This window comes from Augochlora pura, chromosome 5, assembly GCF_028453695.1.
Source record: "Augochlora pura isolate Apur16 chromosome 5, APUR_v2.2.1, whole genome shotgun sequence".
Classification (NCBI taxonomy): domain Eukaryota; kingdom Metazoa; phylum Arthropoda; class Insecta; order Hymenoptera; family Halictidae; genus Augochlora; species Augochlora pura.
Window position 1 is genome coordinate 5,244,768 of NC_135776.1, and position 21,440 is coordinate 5,266,207.

General features: G+C 40.7%; 1 protein-coding gene and 1 pseudogene across 1 annotated transcript in view; one reads left to right on the forward strand and one right to left on the reverse strand.

The window, feature by feature from the left end:
* The first annotated feature begins 12,978 nt into the window (after positions 1–12,978).
* On the forward strand, positions 12,979–14,914 carry LOC144469980 (mitochondrial pyruvate carrier 1 pseudogene; annotated as a pseudogene).
* A 1,105-nt stretch (positions 14,915–16,019) lies between these two features.
* Pgant2 (polypeptide N-acetylgalactosaminyltransferase 2) overlaps positions 16,020–21,440 on the reverse strand; it is a 301,501-nt gene continuing 296,080 nt past the window's right edge. Inside the window, exon 11 of the mRNA XM_078180735.1 lies at positions 16,020–16,088. Within this exon, the coding sequence (XP_078036861.1) occupies positions 16,020–16,088 (69 nt within the window). The remainder of the gene's footprint in view (positions 16,089–21,440) is intronic.

Here is a 21,440-nt window from a genome sequence, read left to right on the forward strand (position 1 = left end):
CCGTGCAACCCCCAAGAGACAAAACGTCGAAGCCACGGAACGCTGGAAACAATCGGAATTTCAAAGAGGAGCGGAGCCCTCCGTAATGAAAAGTATCAAACTGTTTGACCCGGGCCCGGTCCCTCCAAAAAAAAGGACTCCCTAAAAAAGCCCGAAGGTACCACCCTCGTCAGCTTCTTACCGTTATCAGCCCCGCCCGCGCGCAATTACAGAAATTAAAGAATCCGTGATGACACAGTGTCAACCCCAGCGGCCTGCGGCCGCGATAGCCTCGACCCGATACAAAGACTCTCGGGACGGGTCACAGGGTTACGTTTAAAGGGGTGGGGGTGGGTAGGGGCGAAGGGGGTCGCGCGCGGTGGACGGCACCCGCCCTGGGGAAGGGTGGCCGAAGACCTCGGCAAATATTTGGTTAGTCTTTGATGGGCTTCGAGAAAGTACAAGGAGAGGATACCGACGCTGCTCCGGCCGGGGAGGCTGCGGGGACCGGCGAGGGTGGCGAAGAGGGTGGGGGGGCGACGAGGCGGAGGTGGACGCGTGCTGGACTCCCGCTGAACCGGGGAATGCCGGGCATTTTTATTGGTTCCAGCCCTCCTTCGAAATTCGACGAGCCGATCAACCGGACCGAACGATCGGCGAATCTGATCGCGTATGGACCCGACAGCCCGGAACTACCCCCCCCTGCCTCTATGGTCCCGAACCATAATTTATTTTCTGCATTCGTATTAGGCGGCGGCCACCTTCTTCCGACGAAAATTCAACCCTGTTCCTCGTTTGCATTTCCTCGGGCTGGGTAAAATGTTAAGGTTATGTCAAAGTTAAAATGTTGAAGATAAGAAAACAATTTGAGAATTAATGTTATAGGGGTGAATTTAGTTAGAGTTTATGGGGTTTGGAAACAGGTTACTGGAATTTAGTAATACGAATTTCTGTGCGCTATTTTATAAAAGTTAGAATGATGAACCAAACGATGAATTTTTCCGAGTAGAAAATTCTTTCCGGTAAAAATAACAATGTACAGTAAGTATATATTTTTATATAATTTTATGCAGAATAAAAATTATAGGTTTGCAATCATTGTATTTCTATGGTATTTAAAACAGATGTAAAATATTTCGATTATAATTGTGGCATTTCTCAAACATATTACTATAATTAACAGCATAAATTAAACTAATAACATAAAATTTAATATATAATATTTAATAAAATAAAATAAAACAATAAGATGAAATTAAACTAATACAAAATTGTAGTACATCATGTTCCACTTAAGGGTAGTTTCTACAGTTCACGATAAATAAATTATTAAATAAAATCTGTCCCTCGAAATCGAAGTTAATATTTTTAGAAATATTCTTAGACTAACTAGAATGCATTGCTAATTTTCTAGTACTAAAAAATAGCGATACAAGGGAACCAGAATAAGTCGCCTAACGAAATGCAGATACATATGGCGATAAGGATGATTAAGACAAGGGAGTTGGCGATTTGGCAGAGAGAGAGACGACGCGTCCGGGCACTTCCCTTCGAAATGACAGCGTTTAGGAATCCAATATGGTCGAGGCGTAAGGGCGCCATTTGCCGGAGGAGAAGGTAATTTGACTCCAGAGTTTTCTCGTGCACGGCCATCCCCCCATCTCGCGTTTACTATAAGGGCAATGAGGATCCTCGAACCGGTAAGACGAGAAGAAACGATTCCATTTCGGCGATTACGCTAAAACGTTGATTATATTTCTTCGCGATACAATCGACTGCGGGTGAGCCAGTGACTGAGGGGTGGGTTTTGATTTCATTGCAAGATTGGAACTAATTTGGATAAATAATTCTTATAATAAATAATTTCTCGTTGCTTGAAATTAAAAATTCACCTTCGTGCCAAATATTTCGCGTAACATCGACGGCACTTTTTCTACTCAAATTACGATAAAACCTTGAGAAAAAATCGTAGACAAATTTTTAAAACGTCGTCGTAAAGGGGAGACTTCCCTCTATAAGATACAATTGTAGTAACTTCAAAATAAAAATTGTTCGACTTTGTAGAATACATAGAATTCGGACTTTCGCAATTTTGAGGGAAATAAAGCCGCCACAGTTTCTTCCTTAAATTTTTTAACTAGAATTTTTTTACGAAGTCTGTATGATAGCAGGAGAAAATAGAGACTGCACCCTTTAAAATGAGCTAAGTTAGAGTATCATACGATTTTTTTACGCGAAGTTACAGAGGTTCAAAGACGGAGAACATTATTGGATCTGTATCATTGGATTTTTACAAGGGGTGAGTTTAAAGGTTCACGCCATTTCGATAAAATAACGTAAAGCGAGGTTAGAATACCGACGAATAGAACTTGCCAAGATAATTCTTGAACATCTCTCGCAGATCGTAATATTTATTCGCGTCCCCGTTCACTATTAATGAACCGCGTTGCCCCGATATGTATTAGCACCCTCTGCGAGGAGGAAAGTGCCACGCTTTCTTTTCACATTGACCGGGGACCGGCTTCCATCTTTCAACCGCCCCCCCACCCCGACCACCCTCCGAAGTAATCACAATATGTATGAGAGCCGAGAAGACAGAAATCTCACCTAGCACTCAGTTTTCTCATTGGAATTGCGAACGGGCCGCCTTCGCCGCGAAAACTACATACATTATTCCGCTCTCACCCGGTATAATTTTACGCAAAAGCGTAAGGCGTCCCGTCACTCCTATATTTCATTTTAAACCTCGCTGAGCCGACAGACGTATGCGCGATCATTCGCAAACGTATACTAATTCCGCAAAGACAGAAAACAGAAAAATTGTCTACGAGATGATTATACCATGGCGTTTAATTTTTCTAATTCTTTTAGAACTCGCAAATGCTCGATGAGATCCAGACAATTAATTTTATTGCATCGCTTGAAAGCCGCTTATTAAAATAGAGAACACGTTAAAAATGCATTACGCCGCGTATTAATCACTGTTTTATTAACAATTCCGCCTCCAGGCGAGCCGAACAAAGGTGTCAAGTATTAATAAATAATTTTCTCAGACCTCCTGCGGCGCCCGGAATCTCAACCGGTGTCTGATAATCTCTGTTCGCGAGCGTTTCCATGATCTTGTCTGGCCGCCGACGCATCCGCGAACCAGAAAACAAGGAATTGTTCTTTTAAATAAGGCATCTATCATTTCCTATTAAGCCCCGTCGCCCATAAATATGGAGGCCCGAGGGTGGTCTAAGGTGGGACGAATAATATCCGGCGTGTTTTCCTTAGCTCCGTTGAATTATTATACGATTCATGTTTCGGATTGACTCACAAAACACAAAAGCGGAAGGAGTGGAATGTTATTGTACGACGGGGGCCATCAATGGCGGGGACGCCGGGGTCGCGCTCTGATATACCTCCGCGGTAAAACATTGTATTTTTACAGGATCGCGTCCGACTTCTACGTTCCGCGCCGGGGATGAATATTGTACGAGCACTGTATCCGCGGATCCGCTCGCGCTGTTTTCGTCGTCACCGCACCGGCACCGATCACTTTCCGCAAATATCTCCGCAACCGTTCACGTTTTACATGCGGCTAAGAGGATTCCGGGATTCGAGACTTTCTCGATTACTGCGCGATTGAAAGTTGCAATTATTTTGGCTTTGTTCGAAGGATGAAATCTGGTTGCAGATCGCGCTTTTGGAAATTAAAAATAAAAGAAATTAAAGATTTAATTTTAAGAAATTAAATTCTGTAAAAATATAAGCTTGTAGAAACTACTACAGTCTAACTAAATATTCTTAACAAAATTGATATGTCCGCAATGTTTCTAATAATTTAAAAAATCAGCAACAGTACATCTTTTTAATTCCAATTTCCATAACCTAGAATCGACATAACTTCATGTTTGCACAAACATCTGCAACAAAACTGTTTCATCAAAATCAGTCATATGTTCTGCAAAATGCTCTTCTAAAAACAAAAGTAGACCCTCTTAACCTCAAACATCTTCTAAAATCCAAAGTTTGCGCAAACCATGGCCTGGTAAAAAATTCCTAGCAGAATGTACATCACCAAAATTCGATTGGGAAAATCACCGACTGAACGAATATATTTCCAGCCCCGGTTTCCATAAATTGGACGGCGAAAAAGAGACGTTCGCGAAAAGATCGAAGTTCCTCCGTCGCGTAGAAAAGATCTCGACACGGACGGGGAGAGAACTCTCGAATGAATGCAAGCTCGCGCGATCCGAGATTAAAGTCGATCCCGAAAAGCGGGCCGCGGAAACGGTGATCGATCGTTGACGGTAACGAATCGGTCGCGCGGCGCTGACGAAACGATCCTATCGATGGAGTTTCCATTTCCGTTCGGTCTATCGTTCTCTTGGACAGGAACCCCCGCGCCGCCATTCGCCGTCCCTCGTGCGACAAACCGGGTACGGCCCTGGACCGCGGCGACGTCCGACCGATGCTAAATAGTGGAAACATAATTCCGTGAGTGCAGGGGAATCGCTTTATCGTGCGGAATAATGGCCCGTATTCACGGCCCGCCCTCATAACTCTCTTCCTCTCTCTCTCTCTCTCTTTTTTCTCCTTGTATTGCGCTTTTCGGAGATTGCACGTGGCCATCGATGGATCGAACCGTGCGCGGTGATACTTTGCATCGTTCGAAACATTTACATAAATCGCAGCGCGTTATTTCAGTATCATTGGAGTCGGGGAACGTGATTTAAGAATTCTTCTGGCAGTGACAACTAATTCCTGGTAACGACCTTTGGCATAATGACAGTAAAAATGGCACATTTTGGGGATGTCCTTTGCACTCTCTTAATCTGACAAATGCACTCGAAAAATTTGATAAAAGAGGCATCATAAATCGTTTCGATTTACAAGTAAAATTCGTTTTAAATATAATAATTAGTATATTATGTAGTACATTATTTAATACCCCCATACTTACTAGCAATTACTAACATTTATTCCTCCATTTCCCATTACACAAGAAACGAATAAACCTTGACAAAACTACTACCATTTAAAACAGTAAAATACAAAACCTCCCTAACCCCTCCTTGTCCAACCCTTCCCAACACAAACTAAACATTCCACTACCTCAAACTACTGCAAATCGAAGCTAATAAAATTAAACATCCTTGCGTACCGATGAAACAATCCGTCGCGACTTCCACGCGCGCGAGATTCGCGAAGAGATACAGATCCCCGGCCGTCCGCACAAGCTTATCATCGTCGGTGGAATAACAGTGCTGTTGGGCACGGCCGGGTAAGAGAACAGCGAGAGGAGAAAAGATAGTTCCAGGTTGGTAGAGACGGGAGAGTACATGCCCGATATCGCAGCCACGTCGGCTTAGTCCGTCGGGCACGCACGCGGCGTGTACACCGAGAGCGTAATTTTAATTAAGACCGCGAGGAGGAGGAATCACGGGACCGTCCCCCAGAAGTTATTAGCCGTGTCCGTTGGGTCGTCATATTGCGGCAATTATACAGGCATCCGGGACGGATTCCTGGGGGGGGACGCGATTGATTCCCGTAAGGGGCCCGAGCGTCGATTGAATTCAACCGAAACGGGCAATTAAAACTGCGCCGCTGGAATCCGGCGCGCGGATTCCGCGCGGGAAAGACAGCGACGGCCAAAGAAGTTGACGACGGTCTTCATGGGAGAGAGACGAGAAAGACGAGAGACGGAGAGAGAGGAAGAGAGAGAAGAAGAGAGAGAAGAAGGGAAAGAAGAACAGAGAGGAAGAGAGAGAATAAAAGAGAAAGAGAAAGAGAGAAGAAAAGAGAGAGAGAGGAGCGCTTCCGCGGTGACACGCGCGGATCCGTGACTTCGACGTGGAAGCCTGTTCCCGGGCCGGCGGCGCATCAAGGCGAGACTATCTTCCCTCCCGAGGAAACAATTACTCCCGATCCGAGTGCATAAATAACGAGAAAGAGAAACGGCCGGACGATGCATCCACAATGCCCCCGGTCGATCCCCGGCGCTGACTGATTTGCATCGATCAGCCGGAAACTAATGGCTGCGGGGACTCGCGCGGGATTAGCTCCCTGTCTCGAGACCAGGCTGAAGGACAATTCAGACTCGCGCGAGTGACGATAGTCGCGTTTCTCTGTTGATTTTAATAGACTACTTCATTTTTAAACTCTTTGTGTAATTTTATGACATTTAATTCGCATGGAAAAACGGATTTTTCTATAGAGAGGAATTTGGATTATTTGGCTGTATTTAAATAGTTTGTATAATTTTATTAGGTTTGATTAGCCTCGATACCTGGATTTTCTAACAGAATAAAAGCTTGGTTAATTTTAGACTGTTTATATGATTTTATAAGGCCTGATTAGCATTGACGGACGAATTTTTCTATAAATTCTATTTTTGGTTTGCGTTGATAGCTGGATTTTTTAACAGAAAAAAGCTTGACAAATTTTACATTATTTATACAAATTTATTGGGTTTGGTTAGCGTCGACAGTCGGATTTTTCAATAGAAAGATTGCTTGGTTGTTCTCAAATCGTTTGTATAATTTAATTAAATGCGATTGGCGCCGACAGCTGAATTTTTCAATATAGAGAGAAATTGACCAGTTTTACATTGTTTGCACAATTTTAATGGTTTTGACTAATGTCGATGGTCGATTTTTCTAGACAAGAGACAATTCAATTAATTTAATATCATTCACAGGAATTAGCTAGTTTTAATTAGTTCTACCAGGTAAATTCTACAACAATGAAAGACAACTTCGATAATTTTAAATAGTTCACAGAACCCAATTGGTTTTTATTAGTTTCGACAAATTTCTTAGTAAAAGATAAAACTAGCCAACATTAAATTACTTGGACAATATCATTAACTTGCATTAGTATCAATAGACAGTTTTTTCAGTGAAAGACGAAACTACCTAACTAAAAATTCCTTGAACAATCTAACAAGCTTTAATTAATACCAACACTGACAAAACTTAGCTATTTTAAAATAACTTAAAAATTCTTACTGCCAACAGCTAAATATTCCGACTCGCTCACAAACCTTCGACTAAATTTTAATCACTATCCACGTACATATCTGCCAACATAAACAACAAATTGCCCAAAGCAATTCGCACAATCCAACCGACATCAGTGACAACAAAATCAAACGACAATAATCGAGTTGATTACCTGCCGCGTGCGAATGACAATAGTCCTGAGCTAGGCTCTCTTCTAACAGCAGATTTCTCGACGATCGATTACAGGCGAGTGCAGGATACGTCACGGCGACGATCCTCTGTAACTTACCAGGAATCGTTGTAACGTAACGGGAGAGCCGCTCGATTCGGTGGTTCTCTTTCTCAGGTAGGTAGGTAGGTAGGTAGGTGTTATTACAACCGCTCTACCCGGCGTTCGCGTTCTCGCGCTCGTACATCAACGTCACTTAAAGTCAAGGAAATTCCTCTCAACAATTTTTCTCCCCGGCTACTCCGCGCACTTCCTTTCTATTCTCCCGCCCCGACCGTTCTCTCTGTCCGACGAATTTTCATTTTTCAAACGGTTTTCGGAACGCTCCGGCTGCTCCACGCTCCTTTAATTAACCGGTGCCCGGTTTACGCGCCGCGCGACTATGAACGACTTGTTTTAACATTACTGACGAGTTTGTGTCAAGAAATCGGAGCACAGTGCTTAATGTAACTGCGAGGACTGTTCTCAGTTTTGTACAGTTTACAGGTGCTAATTCAATTTTTTATATTCTATATGTTAGTGCAAAAGGGTTCGATTAGTTTTTGTAGTTATTTGTTGGACATTGTATTTTCGATATGTTGTTATAAAAGTGTTCAATTATTTTTATAATTATTTTTAAGCATTGTAGAATTGCTATGTTATCGCAAGAATGTTCGAATATTTTTATAATTATTTTTGGACATCCTATACTCGATATAATATCGCTAAGGTGTTCAATTATTTTTATAGTAATTATCGGGCATCCTATATTCGCTACATTATCGTAAAAGTGTTCAATTGTTCCTACAATCCTGTCTACACATTTATAATACACGTAACTGCACCGTAAGTTCTAAATAATATAAGAAATTCTTCGTTCATTCAGAAAATGTTTAATCACAGTAAACATATCTAATTCTAAAAGCCACATAAATTGAATAAAAATATCTCCAGATATTACCTATGTTCTACAGCATAATTAATTAATCCTTAATAAAGTACCTTCAACTTTTAATACAATATACAATATCCAGCAGAGTTTCGTTAACGGCGAGTGACAGACGCGAGATCGTTTCGTTGAATCGGAGCGTTCTGATCCGCAGCCAATTAGGATCGATTACGCGGTACGCGACGGAGGAATATTTTATCGGGACAATTACCGCTCGTAATAAAGTCCGATCGAGCCGGGACACCAATCAGCAGGACGATCCGGCGTGTCCACGTCTGGATCGTCGAGCGGTCCCGCGCCGAGCCGCGGGAACGGGTAATTAAAAGCATTGTCGGGTGCACAAAAGCCCGGCGAGAGGGGCGAGAGCGGGGGCGGGCGCGGGGGGAGGACGAGGACCTACGGCCAGTCGGGGACGGACGAAAAAGAGAGGCTCTCCCGGTCGTCCATGCCTGCCTGGGGGACTCGATTCGTAATTACAAAGTGCGATCTAAATCAATCCCTGATTGCACGGGAAACGCTGCGTCGTCGATTCGCAACACGCAAAAACCGAACTGGATCCGCAGCAGCGCAATTCTGTCTGACCAGATCTCGACCGGCGAATGTCGATTGAATCGAGGATTTCGTAAACAAAGATTTATCGATCACTCGATTTATCGTTGTAGTGGAAACACGTAACTTTGCATATTTATTTGAGAATGTAGGTTTGGAGTAGGCTGGAAACTATGAAACGGGCGTTTTTGTTTAGTCTGCGTTCGGCTGCGACGCCCGTTTCATAGTTTCCAACGTTACATATTCCTTGAAGCACGCGGTCTTGTGTGATTATTAGAATATAATTTTAATATAATATATGTAATTTAATAATTTAAATGTAATATAATGAAAGTATTATTATTAGAATGATATACGTGGTTTCGTACAATTTTTTAAGTACACAGCTGTTCGCATTTTTCAAAACTACACAGCTTTGCACATTTTTCAAAGTACATGCTTCTCCACATAACATTGCATATCATTTGTTAATACGTGACTCTGTACATGTTCTCAAAATACCCGACTAAAGATCACAATAAAAAAAAAACATCGTCTGATTGAAAAGACGCTGGCGAAAGGAAAATAGAACATCGAAATGAGAGTACGAGGCCGCTTAGAACAGACGTGAAAGTACAAAGTGAAAACGCGGACCGAGAATATTGCATTAGAATTATCGTAGGAGCTGGTGGATTTCGAGGGATCGATTTCATCGGGGAGGGGTGAGCAGAAGATACAATCGCACGTATGCGAGAGTTTCATTTGTATTCGGCCGAAGGAAATGGCACGGGCTTTGATGTTTCTACTTGCTGACGCGTCCCGAAACCTTTTCTATTCTCCTCCACCCCCATCCCCTCCCGTCCTCCTCGCGAGAGACTGATCTGAATGCATCCTACGTATTTGCCGGCCCTCTCTCGCCCAACCACCTCTCGGCACCCTCCGCCCTCTAGGAGCCAGCTCGTCGACGGCCGCAGTCGCCCCCTTGACAAGCGTTTCCCTCCCCACGCGGGTAAAAAGTCGACCAACTCCGACAGGATGGACTCGGCCTCCGACGACGGTCGGGCAACTTTTGAAACACGTCGAAATGTACCCGGCCTCTGAATCATCGAGTTCATTTCGCTCGTGCCAACAGGTTCTCTAATCCTTCGCAAGTACCAATATGGTTTAACAGTTGATATTCCACTGTTCTTGGATTTTTTATAAGAATAATAATGTTGGTACTGGCAGTGGTTATTTAGAGTAGTATTTCATAGTGATGCAAATGAGTATGATTTATATTTTTAATGTAATTTGTAGAATTTTGTGGTGTGTTAAGTTTTACATGAATTCTACTAGGAATTGTTTTCAATAAGATTTAATTCGATATTGATTAAATTAAGTTTATTATGTTAGCAAATAGTAGTAGAACTTATATGTATATAGTGTTTTAATTTAATTGTAAGTTAAATTCAGGTTTTAATACAATCCGATAATATTTTATGGTGCAGTTTATTTTTATAAAAAATTGGATATAGTTTAATTTGTAGTTAGTATCTACAATTGAAGCTGAAAATATTCACGTGAATAAAAATGTATTAAAGTGAATTAAAATGGCACTGTCAGCGCTTAGGAATTTCTAATTGAGCCTAGACATTTCTGACAATAATTTACGAATTTCTAATTGAACCTAGAAATTTGTGATGGCAATTTACCAATTTTTAATTGAACCTAAAACTTTCTGGCAGCAATATACCAATTTACAATTAAACCTAAAACCTTCTGACGTCACTTACGAATTAATAATTTAACTGCAACATTTCGAACTACAATTTGTCAACTTCCAATCGACCCTAAAACTTTCTAACATGAACTACAATTTTTTCATGAAGCTCCGGAGCTTGCGAGGAGGAAGAACCGTCGACGAAGGGAAATATCGACGGATTGGTCGCATGTAAACGACGGCGATCCGATGGAATCGCGAAACACCGGCCGTAATACGCGAGAAGGAAAATAGCGGCAATACCGTTGAGTGGCCGGAATGGTGGCCTAGGGGACCCCGGCAAGCTCCCGGGGATAAGGATTTGCTCCAGGGGGAAATGCCCCCGCGCGAGTGGCACATGCGGGAATGCATATTCAGGGATCACAGGGAGCGCAGGTGCGGCCATTTCTGGCGCTTACGCGGGGGCTCCTTCTCCGCCGTCCTCCTCCATCGTAATCTCATCCTTCTCGCCGGATCCTCCATCAAACTTTTCTCCTGGGCCGCGTCACAACTTTCCATGGATGGCAAATTTATTGAGCTGCGCGCCGTCGTCCGCTTCGGATATCGTGTTTACCCACGAAACTCTGCGCCACCCGTTTTCCATAACTTGTTTATTTATTGTCCGGCTGCGTTTCTGCGCAGTCGACGCATTCTATTGATTCGAAGACGTAGATAGAATCGTTGGTTATTCATTGACTGTAAAATGGAGTTATAAGTTGTGAGAATTGTTTTTAGGAGAAATTGTTGTGTGAGATAATTGTACGAATGGATTCTTTCTAGTCAGATAATTTATTCGGGTTATAATTATTCATTATTCCTACTAAATGATTGTAACTATATACATGTAGTCGAATAATTTCATTTCTCGTTCGAATAATTTCTCAATTTTTATTCACATAAATTACTCGTACAGGGATTGTAATATTATTCGAACACTAATACGAATTATAATAATTATATATTTTTATCATTTCTACTATGATCTGTGGTATCATCTATTATTCGAGCGCAATGGTTCACAAGCAAAGCAAAAAATTGAATAAATAAAAATCTAAATACTAGTTTTAACCTTTTGCTAAATAATCAAAAATAATATTACAAGAATACAAAATAAATAAAAGTGTAGGTTTATAACACTAACGCCTACATAATAACAATAATTCCTAAAACATCCCTTGATTGATAATTATATACTTAGAAGTGCTTAAACAATCTACCCTCGAGCAACAATCTTAAAAGAACCCATCAAACTATCTTCTTCTAAACAATATCTTTACTAATAAAATCCATAATTAAACTATAATAAAATTCATCAATCTCTGAAAAGAAGCACCATCTTTCCAACAGAATTGCTTCAGCTTCTGGTAAAATGGCGTCCTATGACAAAGGGGTTGCTGTAGGAATTTAGGGTTGAAAGTATGCACCTTTAAAAAGCCAGGGATGATTTTCGTTATGGTGTTTCAGGCTGCGAGAATTCCTCTCGATATTCTCGTGGACAAGGGTGCCGGGGTGGTCGCGACACGCTGCTGAGACTCGAGAGAAAGAGAGAGCGAGAAAGAGAAAAAGAAAGGGAGAGAAAGAGAAAAAGAGAGAGAGAGAGAGAAGGCTCCATGGTTCGGCCGCTCCGTCAGATCAATAATACCATCCCTTACCGTGAGCATGCGCGACGGAACAACCCCGTAAGCGGGCTGGTTTCCACCCCCGACGCGCTTCTCGCACCCCTCCATGCAACATTCATAGCGCCATCAATATTATACGCGCGAAATAATAACCTGTGCATTTATTACGAGGGGGTGGCCGGCACATCGGATCACCGACCGCCACCCTTGCGCTTGCTCGAGAGGTTTATAAAAAACTCGGTGGTTCGTCGAGTAGAGGGGGGTTGGTAAATTATGCGTGTAAACGGCTATGCAAATCGATTGGTCGACGGCCGACCATTGTGATGGATCGAGAGCTTCTTGAACGCTGTGGAAGGCGTGTCGGGATTGATTGTTGTCGCGACGCGATGAGGATTGCTCTTCGATTTAATTGGTTTATTTTAGTGTTGATTGGACGATTTATTTTGCAAGCGTATTTCTTGCCATTTTGACGGGGCATTTGGTAAATGATGTTCATTCATGGGTCGCAATTTATATGAAATTTATGCGATGTATGTATGAAATAAGTTGTTGTAATTGTACTGTATATGTTTTATTGTCTTTATATTTTATTTTTAATTTATTCAGTCTTATTATTAATTAATTTTTTATTATCAAATTATTTATTATCATCTAGGATTAAAGAAGAAACTAGACATATAAATCACTATTCTTTTCTGCAACAAACACAGATAGCATTTTGCATAAAAATCTATAGTCTATTCGCTAAGTACATTCCTAACAAAAAGTGTGAACTATGCAACACGAAAGTAGCATCTGCCAGCTTTCCACAATCTTAGTTTCTCCGCGTTGTGAAGTGTGTCGCAAGATTTCCGATTCCTAAAGTAGCTCGTCGAAATGACAGCGCCAAGATGATAGGTTAACATCATCCACAGGTGAGACAAGCTGGACTGCTCGGAAAAGCAGCGGATTTTCATCTACGACTGTCCACAATGTCCAAGAAACCCTCGAAGAAGCTGTTCAATAAAGAAACGCTGAACTATTTCATGAGGTAAGCAATTCCATTTTTGTTCAATTATTGGCACAAGGTGTTCATTAAATCGAAATTTATATTTTAATAATTTATGTTATGCTTGTATAATAATTTAATTTTAAAACTAATGGAAGGAAGTTAGTTAAGAAGAAATAGTTTCAGTGTTAATAATAGATTTATTACATTATTCGAAGTGGCTGGTTTATAATAATTTCTTTCAGTATTTCTCATATTAAACACTTAAAATTTTCATTCGACATTTCGGACATTAAATATTTCCTTTCAAAATTTCTGATATTAAACGTTTAATTCAGAATCTCTGATATTCAATATTTCCTCTCAATTTTTCTGGTACTAAACATTTTCTTTCAAAATTTCTGATAGTAGAAATTTCATTTAAAATTGCTGATATTAATTCAAGCTTATTATTATAAAATATTATACATTAAACGCATTTAGAACTCGATATTTCTATTATTAAGAAATATGATCGAATAAATGAGAATACAGTCATTAAGAAATACTCAATTAATAAATAACAGTAACGAGTAATAAATAATAACCCTCCACTCATTAACAAATACTACCATCCCCTAAACAACATTTTCCAAAGTGCATCTATAACAAATTCAACCGCACAAAATGCAACTGTTTTCCCCGATAGATCTAAGTTCTCTAATTTTCGCAACTCGCGAATTTCGCTGACGAAAATCATCGTCGCGATAATCGCCATAACCGCGACGATATCGCTCACGATTTATGGAAAACTGCTTTTCAAGCACGCACTTCTGGGGCCCGGCGTTCAACTGGATGATACCCATGGCGGCCATATCCGACACGCAAAAGCATCCGAGAATCATTAGCGGCAAGATGACGGTGGGTGAGTTCTACCGAAGCACCCGGTGTCCGACGGACCTTTCGGGGAATTCTGCAAAAGCCGTTCATATAATAATCGGTCGCCGCGGAAAGGGACACGGGGACAAACCGGGTGCCCGCGTGGATCAGGGAGGAAAGGGGCGCGGCGGGGAAACCAGGAGAACGAAGGTAGGGGAAAAGGGCACGTGAAATAATTGCGACGGCGAATAACCGCTTACGGGTCTTAACGAGCGGGGACGATGGAAACTGGTCCCCGGGAGGACCGAATGTCGCGGTAAAAATTGTCCGGCTCGCCTCGACGCCATTTTAATGTTCCGGCGATAAAGTTCCCGGCCACGAGCATAATCCAAATTAGTATGAGAGTGGGCTGAACGGTCCAGGCGCCGCGGATCTGCGTGGAAACGTTCCTAAAAACGATTTTTCCAAGCTACGATTCATTTATTTTATTATTTCTTTATTTTGTAGTTGAAATAAATAATTATATTCTGTGTATATTAGTATATTGTGTTAATTATACTACATATGAAGTTTTAATTATTATATTTCCTAAATTTCAAAATTATTCCTTAAATTTTCTAGCTTTCATTATAATATTTATATATCCAGTATAATAACTATGAATTAAATTCATTTTTAAGAAACTTGAAATATTGATAAGATTTAAGTTAAAATTTATTTGTTCTATTAGCTCTCAATTCTAAGTGCAGTTAGAATAAATAATTATATTTTATATTATCAATGATTTTCTTTCCTAATAAATTCTATGACATATTGTAATATCGAATAACTTATAATAATGCAAAGAAATTTCAAGATTATCCCTTAACTGCATTAATTCTGCTTAATCGCCAGCGCTGATTCTGTACTCCATGGTGTTCATGAGGTTCGCATGGAAAGTGCAGCCTAGAAATTTGTTGCTATTGGCGTGCCACGGTGTCAACAGCGGTGCACAGATTACGCAAGGCTACAGGTTTCTCAACTATCATTACCTGTCGCCAGAGGCAACTGAAAAGTGACAATGGATCCAGAATTTAAAGCTATATTATATTATAGCACTTTATATATTTTATACATACATTATTCAAGGAATTTATCTTCCTGTAAATATTATTAAATATCCTTTATAAAGATAAATATCCTATCTTTCGAAAAGATCGCACCATTGTCGAGCAATTTGTCTTTTTATCAACAAAAGTAAAAATCATTTACGAAAATAAAAATCTTGCAAAATTAGCAACAAGTTCACACAACAATTAGAAAAATGTATTGATGTAAATCGCTGAAAAATCCTTCGCGAGAACAAAAATCCTAGAAACAAATCACTGACGAATTATCTTTAATTCTAACAATTTTCATCTAACAACTATCGATGGAATAAATTGTTAATACCATGGACGATCAATATTCCGATGAAAACGTAAATCGATTCTCAGCGATTCCGTCCATTTGCCTTTCCCCCGGTAGAGGAAAAGGGCGCATTCTCCGCGGCCCCGGCACCGACGGACGAATATATAAGGAGAGCAATAATTTTCTAGGGGTCCTCTCCGTTCTGTTTCCCGAGCGATAGACCGCGCCGCCTCGTGAGAGGAAGGGCACTCGATCGTGCTTGGGGTGATTTTATGGGATCTGGCACGGATCAGAGCCGCACGGAGCCCCGCACCCGGGGTCGTATTCCTGGTTCGACGTACGTGCGTAAGCCATCGTTGTCCCTTCGTTTCCGCGACCGTTCTCGCTCTTTGCATTCGTCGAAAAGGGCCGGACGACGAGAACCGCCCTCGCATCCCTGAATAAATATATATGGGCTGATTAGCCCTGCTTGGCTTCGATCATGCGTTCCTTCCCTTTATCGTGTCGGCTCCTTTGCATCCGGTGACGTCACCTGCGATTAAAGCGACGTGTCCTGTCGAAGACCCTGCCCTTAGACTTTTATGGGGACCTTTGCGATGGACAAGCGATTTTAGATGGAACGATACGTATGTTAAATATTATGTTGTAATATCGATCACGTGGCGTTATTACTGTTGGTTTGTATGAAGAGTAAAAGTTGTGGAAAAATGTTGAAATCGACGGAGATTCTATTTAAATGATTTTAATAAATTGATGACGGTGAAAGGGAATAATCTACTGGTAGTCTATTATCTTTGCAATTCTTTGTATCACTACCATTAATGCATTGCAGTAACATATGCACTAGAAAATAGATGCATCAAAGCCCAATGCAGTCGAATAAAATGGAGTCGAAAATCGGTAAAAATCGGGGTAAAAAAATCGGTAAAAATCGCAAAACTGCGTTTGAGCTCCGAGGATTTCCGACGGAGGCTCGTCAGGATCGGGTCGAGATCGCGTCCCGATAGATCGGCGTTTCCACCGCGCGGCGATTCGACTGTCGTTGACGCCGCAGTCGTTTCTCCTCGCGAGCGGAGGCATGTGGCAAATTGCCGCGGCTGGCCCCGAAAGGTTTCTCTCTCTCTCTCTCTCTCTCTCGTCTCTTCGCCTCTCGTCGCTCCTTCGTCTCCCTGCGGAGGCGCCTCCGAACGAAGGTGGAGCAAGAGCGGCCGGCGGTGAACGGGAGGAGGACGACGAGCGGCCAGAAGGCCCGTGGAGAGAGAGAGGACCGCGGAGAGGGACGGGGGCGGAAGGAAAGGCGGCGGGCAATCTGTGATTCAAAGAGAACGATCCGTCTTGCAACATGCCAAGATTCAATCGTCGGCATTTGTTTGCGAGATCAGTCCTCGGGGACTCATCGCCCTTCGGACCTTCTGTCGGCGGGGCCGATCTCCCCGATCGTCGGATCGCGAAAATTTTCGGAATCTCCTCTAGCATGCAAATTTTCGGGGACATTTGCATCCGAGAGAGCGACGCTACAGTGCGCGGGAATTGTACTTTGTGTTTTATAATGGCGCGCTGAAGGTTGCAGATTTTTCAGAGAAATTGGTCGACTTTGATCGCAGGTTACTCTGTGAAAAATCATCGTAGGGTGATGATCTTTTTTTGAAATTATAGCTTGGAATCTTTACTGTAAAATAGTATTTTTGCAGTATAACTTCCATGCACTCTTATTATTATAATATATATTATAATTTATATATAATATTTATAATAATCCCTTAAATGCGAAGCCGTTTTCCATGTTGAAAATTGTCAAGTTTGACGAAACGCACAGACTTTGAAAAATTTTATTCGAACATGCCGTTTGCGTTGTAATGAAGCTTGATTCTTCTACTTTAATCTAAAAAAAGAGAGAAGTGGCTGCGATTTTTTTACGCAAAGTTACAGCAGTTTTAAGTAACCCTTCTGTCGTTAACGTTAGCGAAGGATTTATGATACGCTCTCAATCAAAATCTAATAAAACTGCGTAAAAAAATCTAATAAAACTGCGTAAAAAAATCGTAGACCAACTTTTAAGAGCTCGTTGTACAGGGGAAACTTCCCTCTATAAGATCACATATCGGCGAATTTGGAGAAAAATTTTTGGAACTCTGTACAGTTGTTTGAATTTGCATAATTTTGTCAGATAAAATTCTTCTTGATGATCTCGAGCGATATTGCAACAATAAATTATTACAATAAGGAAGAATTTTTTAAAGGAAGTTGAGATAGAAAATTTAAAAGTAGATACTTCGCTCTTTGCAATAAGTACAGACAGAAGATCGTAACATTTTTTTACAGGAAGTTACAGGTGTTGAAATATCGAGATCTTTTTAGGCCGCATCGAAGAAGAACATAAAAAGGAATGAAACAAGAAAAGTATCTCCTAAACAATTAAACTGTGGACTTTTATGCAAGATAAAAATTGCCTGCATTAATTACAAGATACTTGTACCTTCATCATAGCATTCGATACTTTGCAAGATTATTAAATTAAAACAAATAAATAAAAGTTTCACTGTACCTTATTTAATCCACTTATATCTCTCTTAAATTTATAAAATCCGCAGTTCAGTAATTTGTTATCGTAGATGATAAATCTGAAGCCGCTTGCGTTGGACGGTCCTGTACCATCTCGGGCGCCGTCTTAATCGATAAATAAGCAATTAAGTGGAAAGCGTTAACTGCGCGATCCGGTGGCACGAAAGTAAAGATCGCGGCCGGGCGGAAAGAATAAAAATTAAAAAGAAACCGGCTGAAAAGTGGCGGAACAAGGGCCGCCCGAGAAAATGTGAAATGAACTGTAAAGCGGAATGCACAGACTGTAAAGCCCCCGTCGCCTCTCCCCGCAGAAATCCGGGAGGAGAGACGGCGCGGGCGAAAAATCGTGGCGAGAGGGTGCGCCCTCGACTTTCCCGCCGATTTCGCTCGATGATCTTTAAATTAAGTGCACCGGCTTATGACGCCCGTGTAAAGTCGCTCGGGGGTGGATTTTCACTGGAAGAAGGCAACCGGGGCGGGGGGGGGGGGGAAAAAGAAAAAAGGAGAAAAAAGGGAAATGCTCTTGATACGCGTGACGAATGCGACCTCGACGAGCGAACCCCCTCCGGCGAGATGAATCAAACGCACCCTCGCGATGCAGGACATACATTAGGCCGACACGCCGGACCGGAATGCTGACTATTTTCCCGGAGAACCGAGGAAAATAGGAACGTTATTAAAGGGGACGTGAAGTCGCCAAACCCCCTCGCGAATTTCCTTTTTTTCCTCGTCGAAAACTGTCCGCGAAACTCGATTACCGCTTTGTTTTTCGTTCAGGTCGAATATCTTTCGTTTATTACGTTCAGTTCTATAGTTTCATGTAACACGGTGTAACTTTGAAATCACGTTATTTATTCGTGTTTCTTTTTATTAGGATGTTGCAAAAATAGCTTGGAATAATTGTGAAATAAGGGCTGTGAAATTATATCAATTTATAGGATAAGAATCCTCTTCGTCAATGATGATGTCATATTTTGGTATTGGTTCGTTGATTCTAGCAGTTTATAATATTAAATATGTTTAAACAATGTAATAGGATTGTTGGAGATGCTGTTACAATATTTTTATTTTCTTGAAAGATTTCGTTCCATTTTAACTACTTAAATTAATTTACAAGTGCACCAAACTCCAGATAGTAGGAAAAACCACCCCTTAAAATATAATAATATTTTCTGTCTCACGTGGACAATATTTTTAATTTATTTAATGCTAAAAGACTTATTTTATTAATGTTATTCTTGACAAGTTATCATCAATCTGTTAATTAATAAATAAATTTAGAATTGAATTTAGAATTTAGAATTGAAAGAGCAGTGGTACAGAAAACCACCCCCTAAATTCACTAACAAGTCAATCACTTTAGAATTGTTCTGCAATTTGTTACAAAATCGAAGGTCCAATAAAGAATAGGGAAATACGATCAAACTATTTCTAATTACAGCAAGGAATCACGAGAAGGTGATTCATCATGGCCAGGTACTCGAAGTTGAGAACCGTCGTGTGTATGTAATATGAAGATAAGATGTCCCCCATGTTCCCATGTGTCACGGCCCTCTATCGAGGATTATGTTGCCGTCTACGATGGCGCACCCCCCGAACGAAAACATCGCGACGAACCAACCCCAACCAGTCGGAATATCCCCTAACCTTTTGTACTCTCATGCTCTCTGCTGGTGAATCTCCATTTTTTCCTCCACGCCACGAAATATCTCCTTGTTTAAAACCGACGCGACCGCGACAAATCGCGTTTCATCCCTTATCCTCAACCCTTGTTCCAATGATTTACTCAATTCTGTTCATTAACCACCGAGGTCCAAAACGTCCGCCTTTTATAATTATTATTAATTCGAATTCTCTTATTATCACTCTGATATCTGCTAATTTAACTGTATTTCAATATTGTTAGTTACTTATGGAAAATAATTATACCATTAAAGAGGTTTTTCAATGACTTTTATGCCATTTCATAGATGATTCGATTGGTGGGGTTAAAAACCTCTCCAGGGCGCAGAGTTAAACTGCCATGATCTCCATTTGGACATTTTGGAATTTTAAAATAATATCTACTCATTTTTATCATAATAACATCGACAAATTAATTCTCATTTAATGTTTCTATTCTTTTAAATTCCACTTTATTATTTGTAGCACAAAACTATAGAATCTGTAACCTGATCAAACAACTATTTATAATAATTTTTGGTATTCACCACCGATCTGACTATCACAAATTGATTTCAATATCTCAACAGTTCAGAATCGAATAGTTCACAAATCAATTTGCCGGATGAAATTGTAAGCAAATATTTATAGTTGCCTCTAGGAGCGTTACGGAAATTAATGGGAAGGTCGGGCGAGGATCCCGCGATTTTTACGTTTCCATAAAACGTCGATCACGGGAATTCGGGGTGAACGTGCACCGAGACGAGGAAAAACGGCACCCTTATGATTTTTTAACGCCGCGCACGCTTTCACGGCCGTATGGCGCGGCTCGCGGGCGCGCGCTCGGTTTGTGCCCCAGGTCTCGTGTTATTTTTCAGGGGTGACTTGAGCACCGTTTTTTTTATGAATCCACCAGGAATATTCCGGGGCCCCCCCCTCTCTACGAGAGCATCAACAGACGTTACGTTTTATTTCGCCCCGGCGCGACGGTGCTAGAGGAGCCTTTTTACACCGAAACATCAACCGAACGTATTTAACAACGCCGGCAACTTGTGCTGCGAACTACTTCGACGTTGTTCCGACCGCGATACCGCGAGCGGAAAATAAAAGTAAAATCGTGGCCGCAATACGGTGGATCTTCATACCGACATAAACGTTTATTAATTTATACCGACCAGTCGTTTCTTTTACGATTGGAAGGGGAGAAAAATCCTTAATCGCGAACGATGAACGAAAATTAATATTGTCATTGAAAAATTGCGAGTGTATGTAAAATTTATACGAAATCGTCAAGAAATGTTTATAGAATATTATACATATATATTTGTTGCAGCAATGTTTTCTTATCGATCTTTTCTATTTTATTTCTGCATTGAAAAATATAGAAATGTATTATTGAACAATATTATGAAAATAAATATATCTTGAGTGGAAAATATGATATTTATAGTACTTTTTCTTTGGTAGAGTCAGAATGATCATCCCTTAATGAGACCTTGGTCCTTGTAAGCGTCTTAGGGCTGCTAGTTCATCTAAATTGGAAGGTGATAAAATTCTTATTTTATTTTAAATAATTCTATTATAATAGAAAGTGCAATATGATATTTCTAACATTATAACAATTAAAAGGGCACTTGTCCAGATCCCAAATACAAAATTTTATTTAGACAATATATCCATTAAATTAAATAGAAAACTTCAACCAGATAATTGCCACCCTCTATTAAAACCAAAAATCCAACTAGACATACTGCTCTTAGATAAATACAAAAATTGTCACAAACTACCTTACAAATTACTAGAATTCTATAAAAAATCATTGAATTAAACCCCTATCTTCTACAAATTCCAAAAATACCGTCCTAATAATTAAAAAATGTCATTACAAAATCTTCCACCCTTGACAAAACTTCCAACACCAGATTTACAAAAATTTCTAAAATACATTTTACCTTTATTTCGCAAATAAAT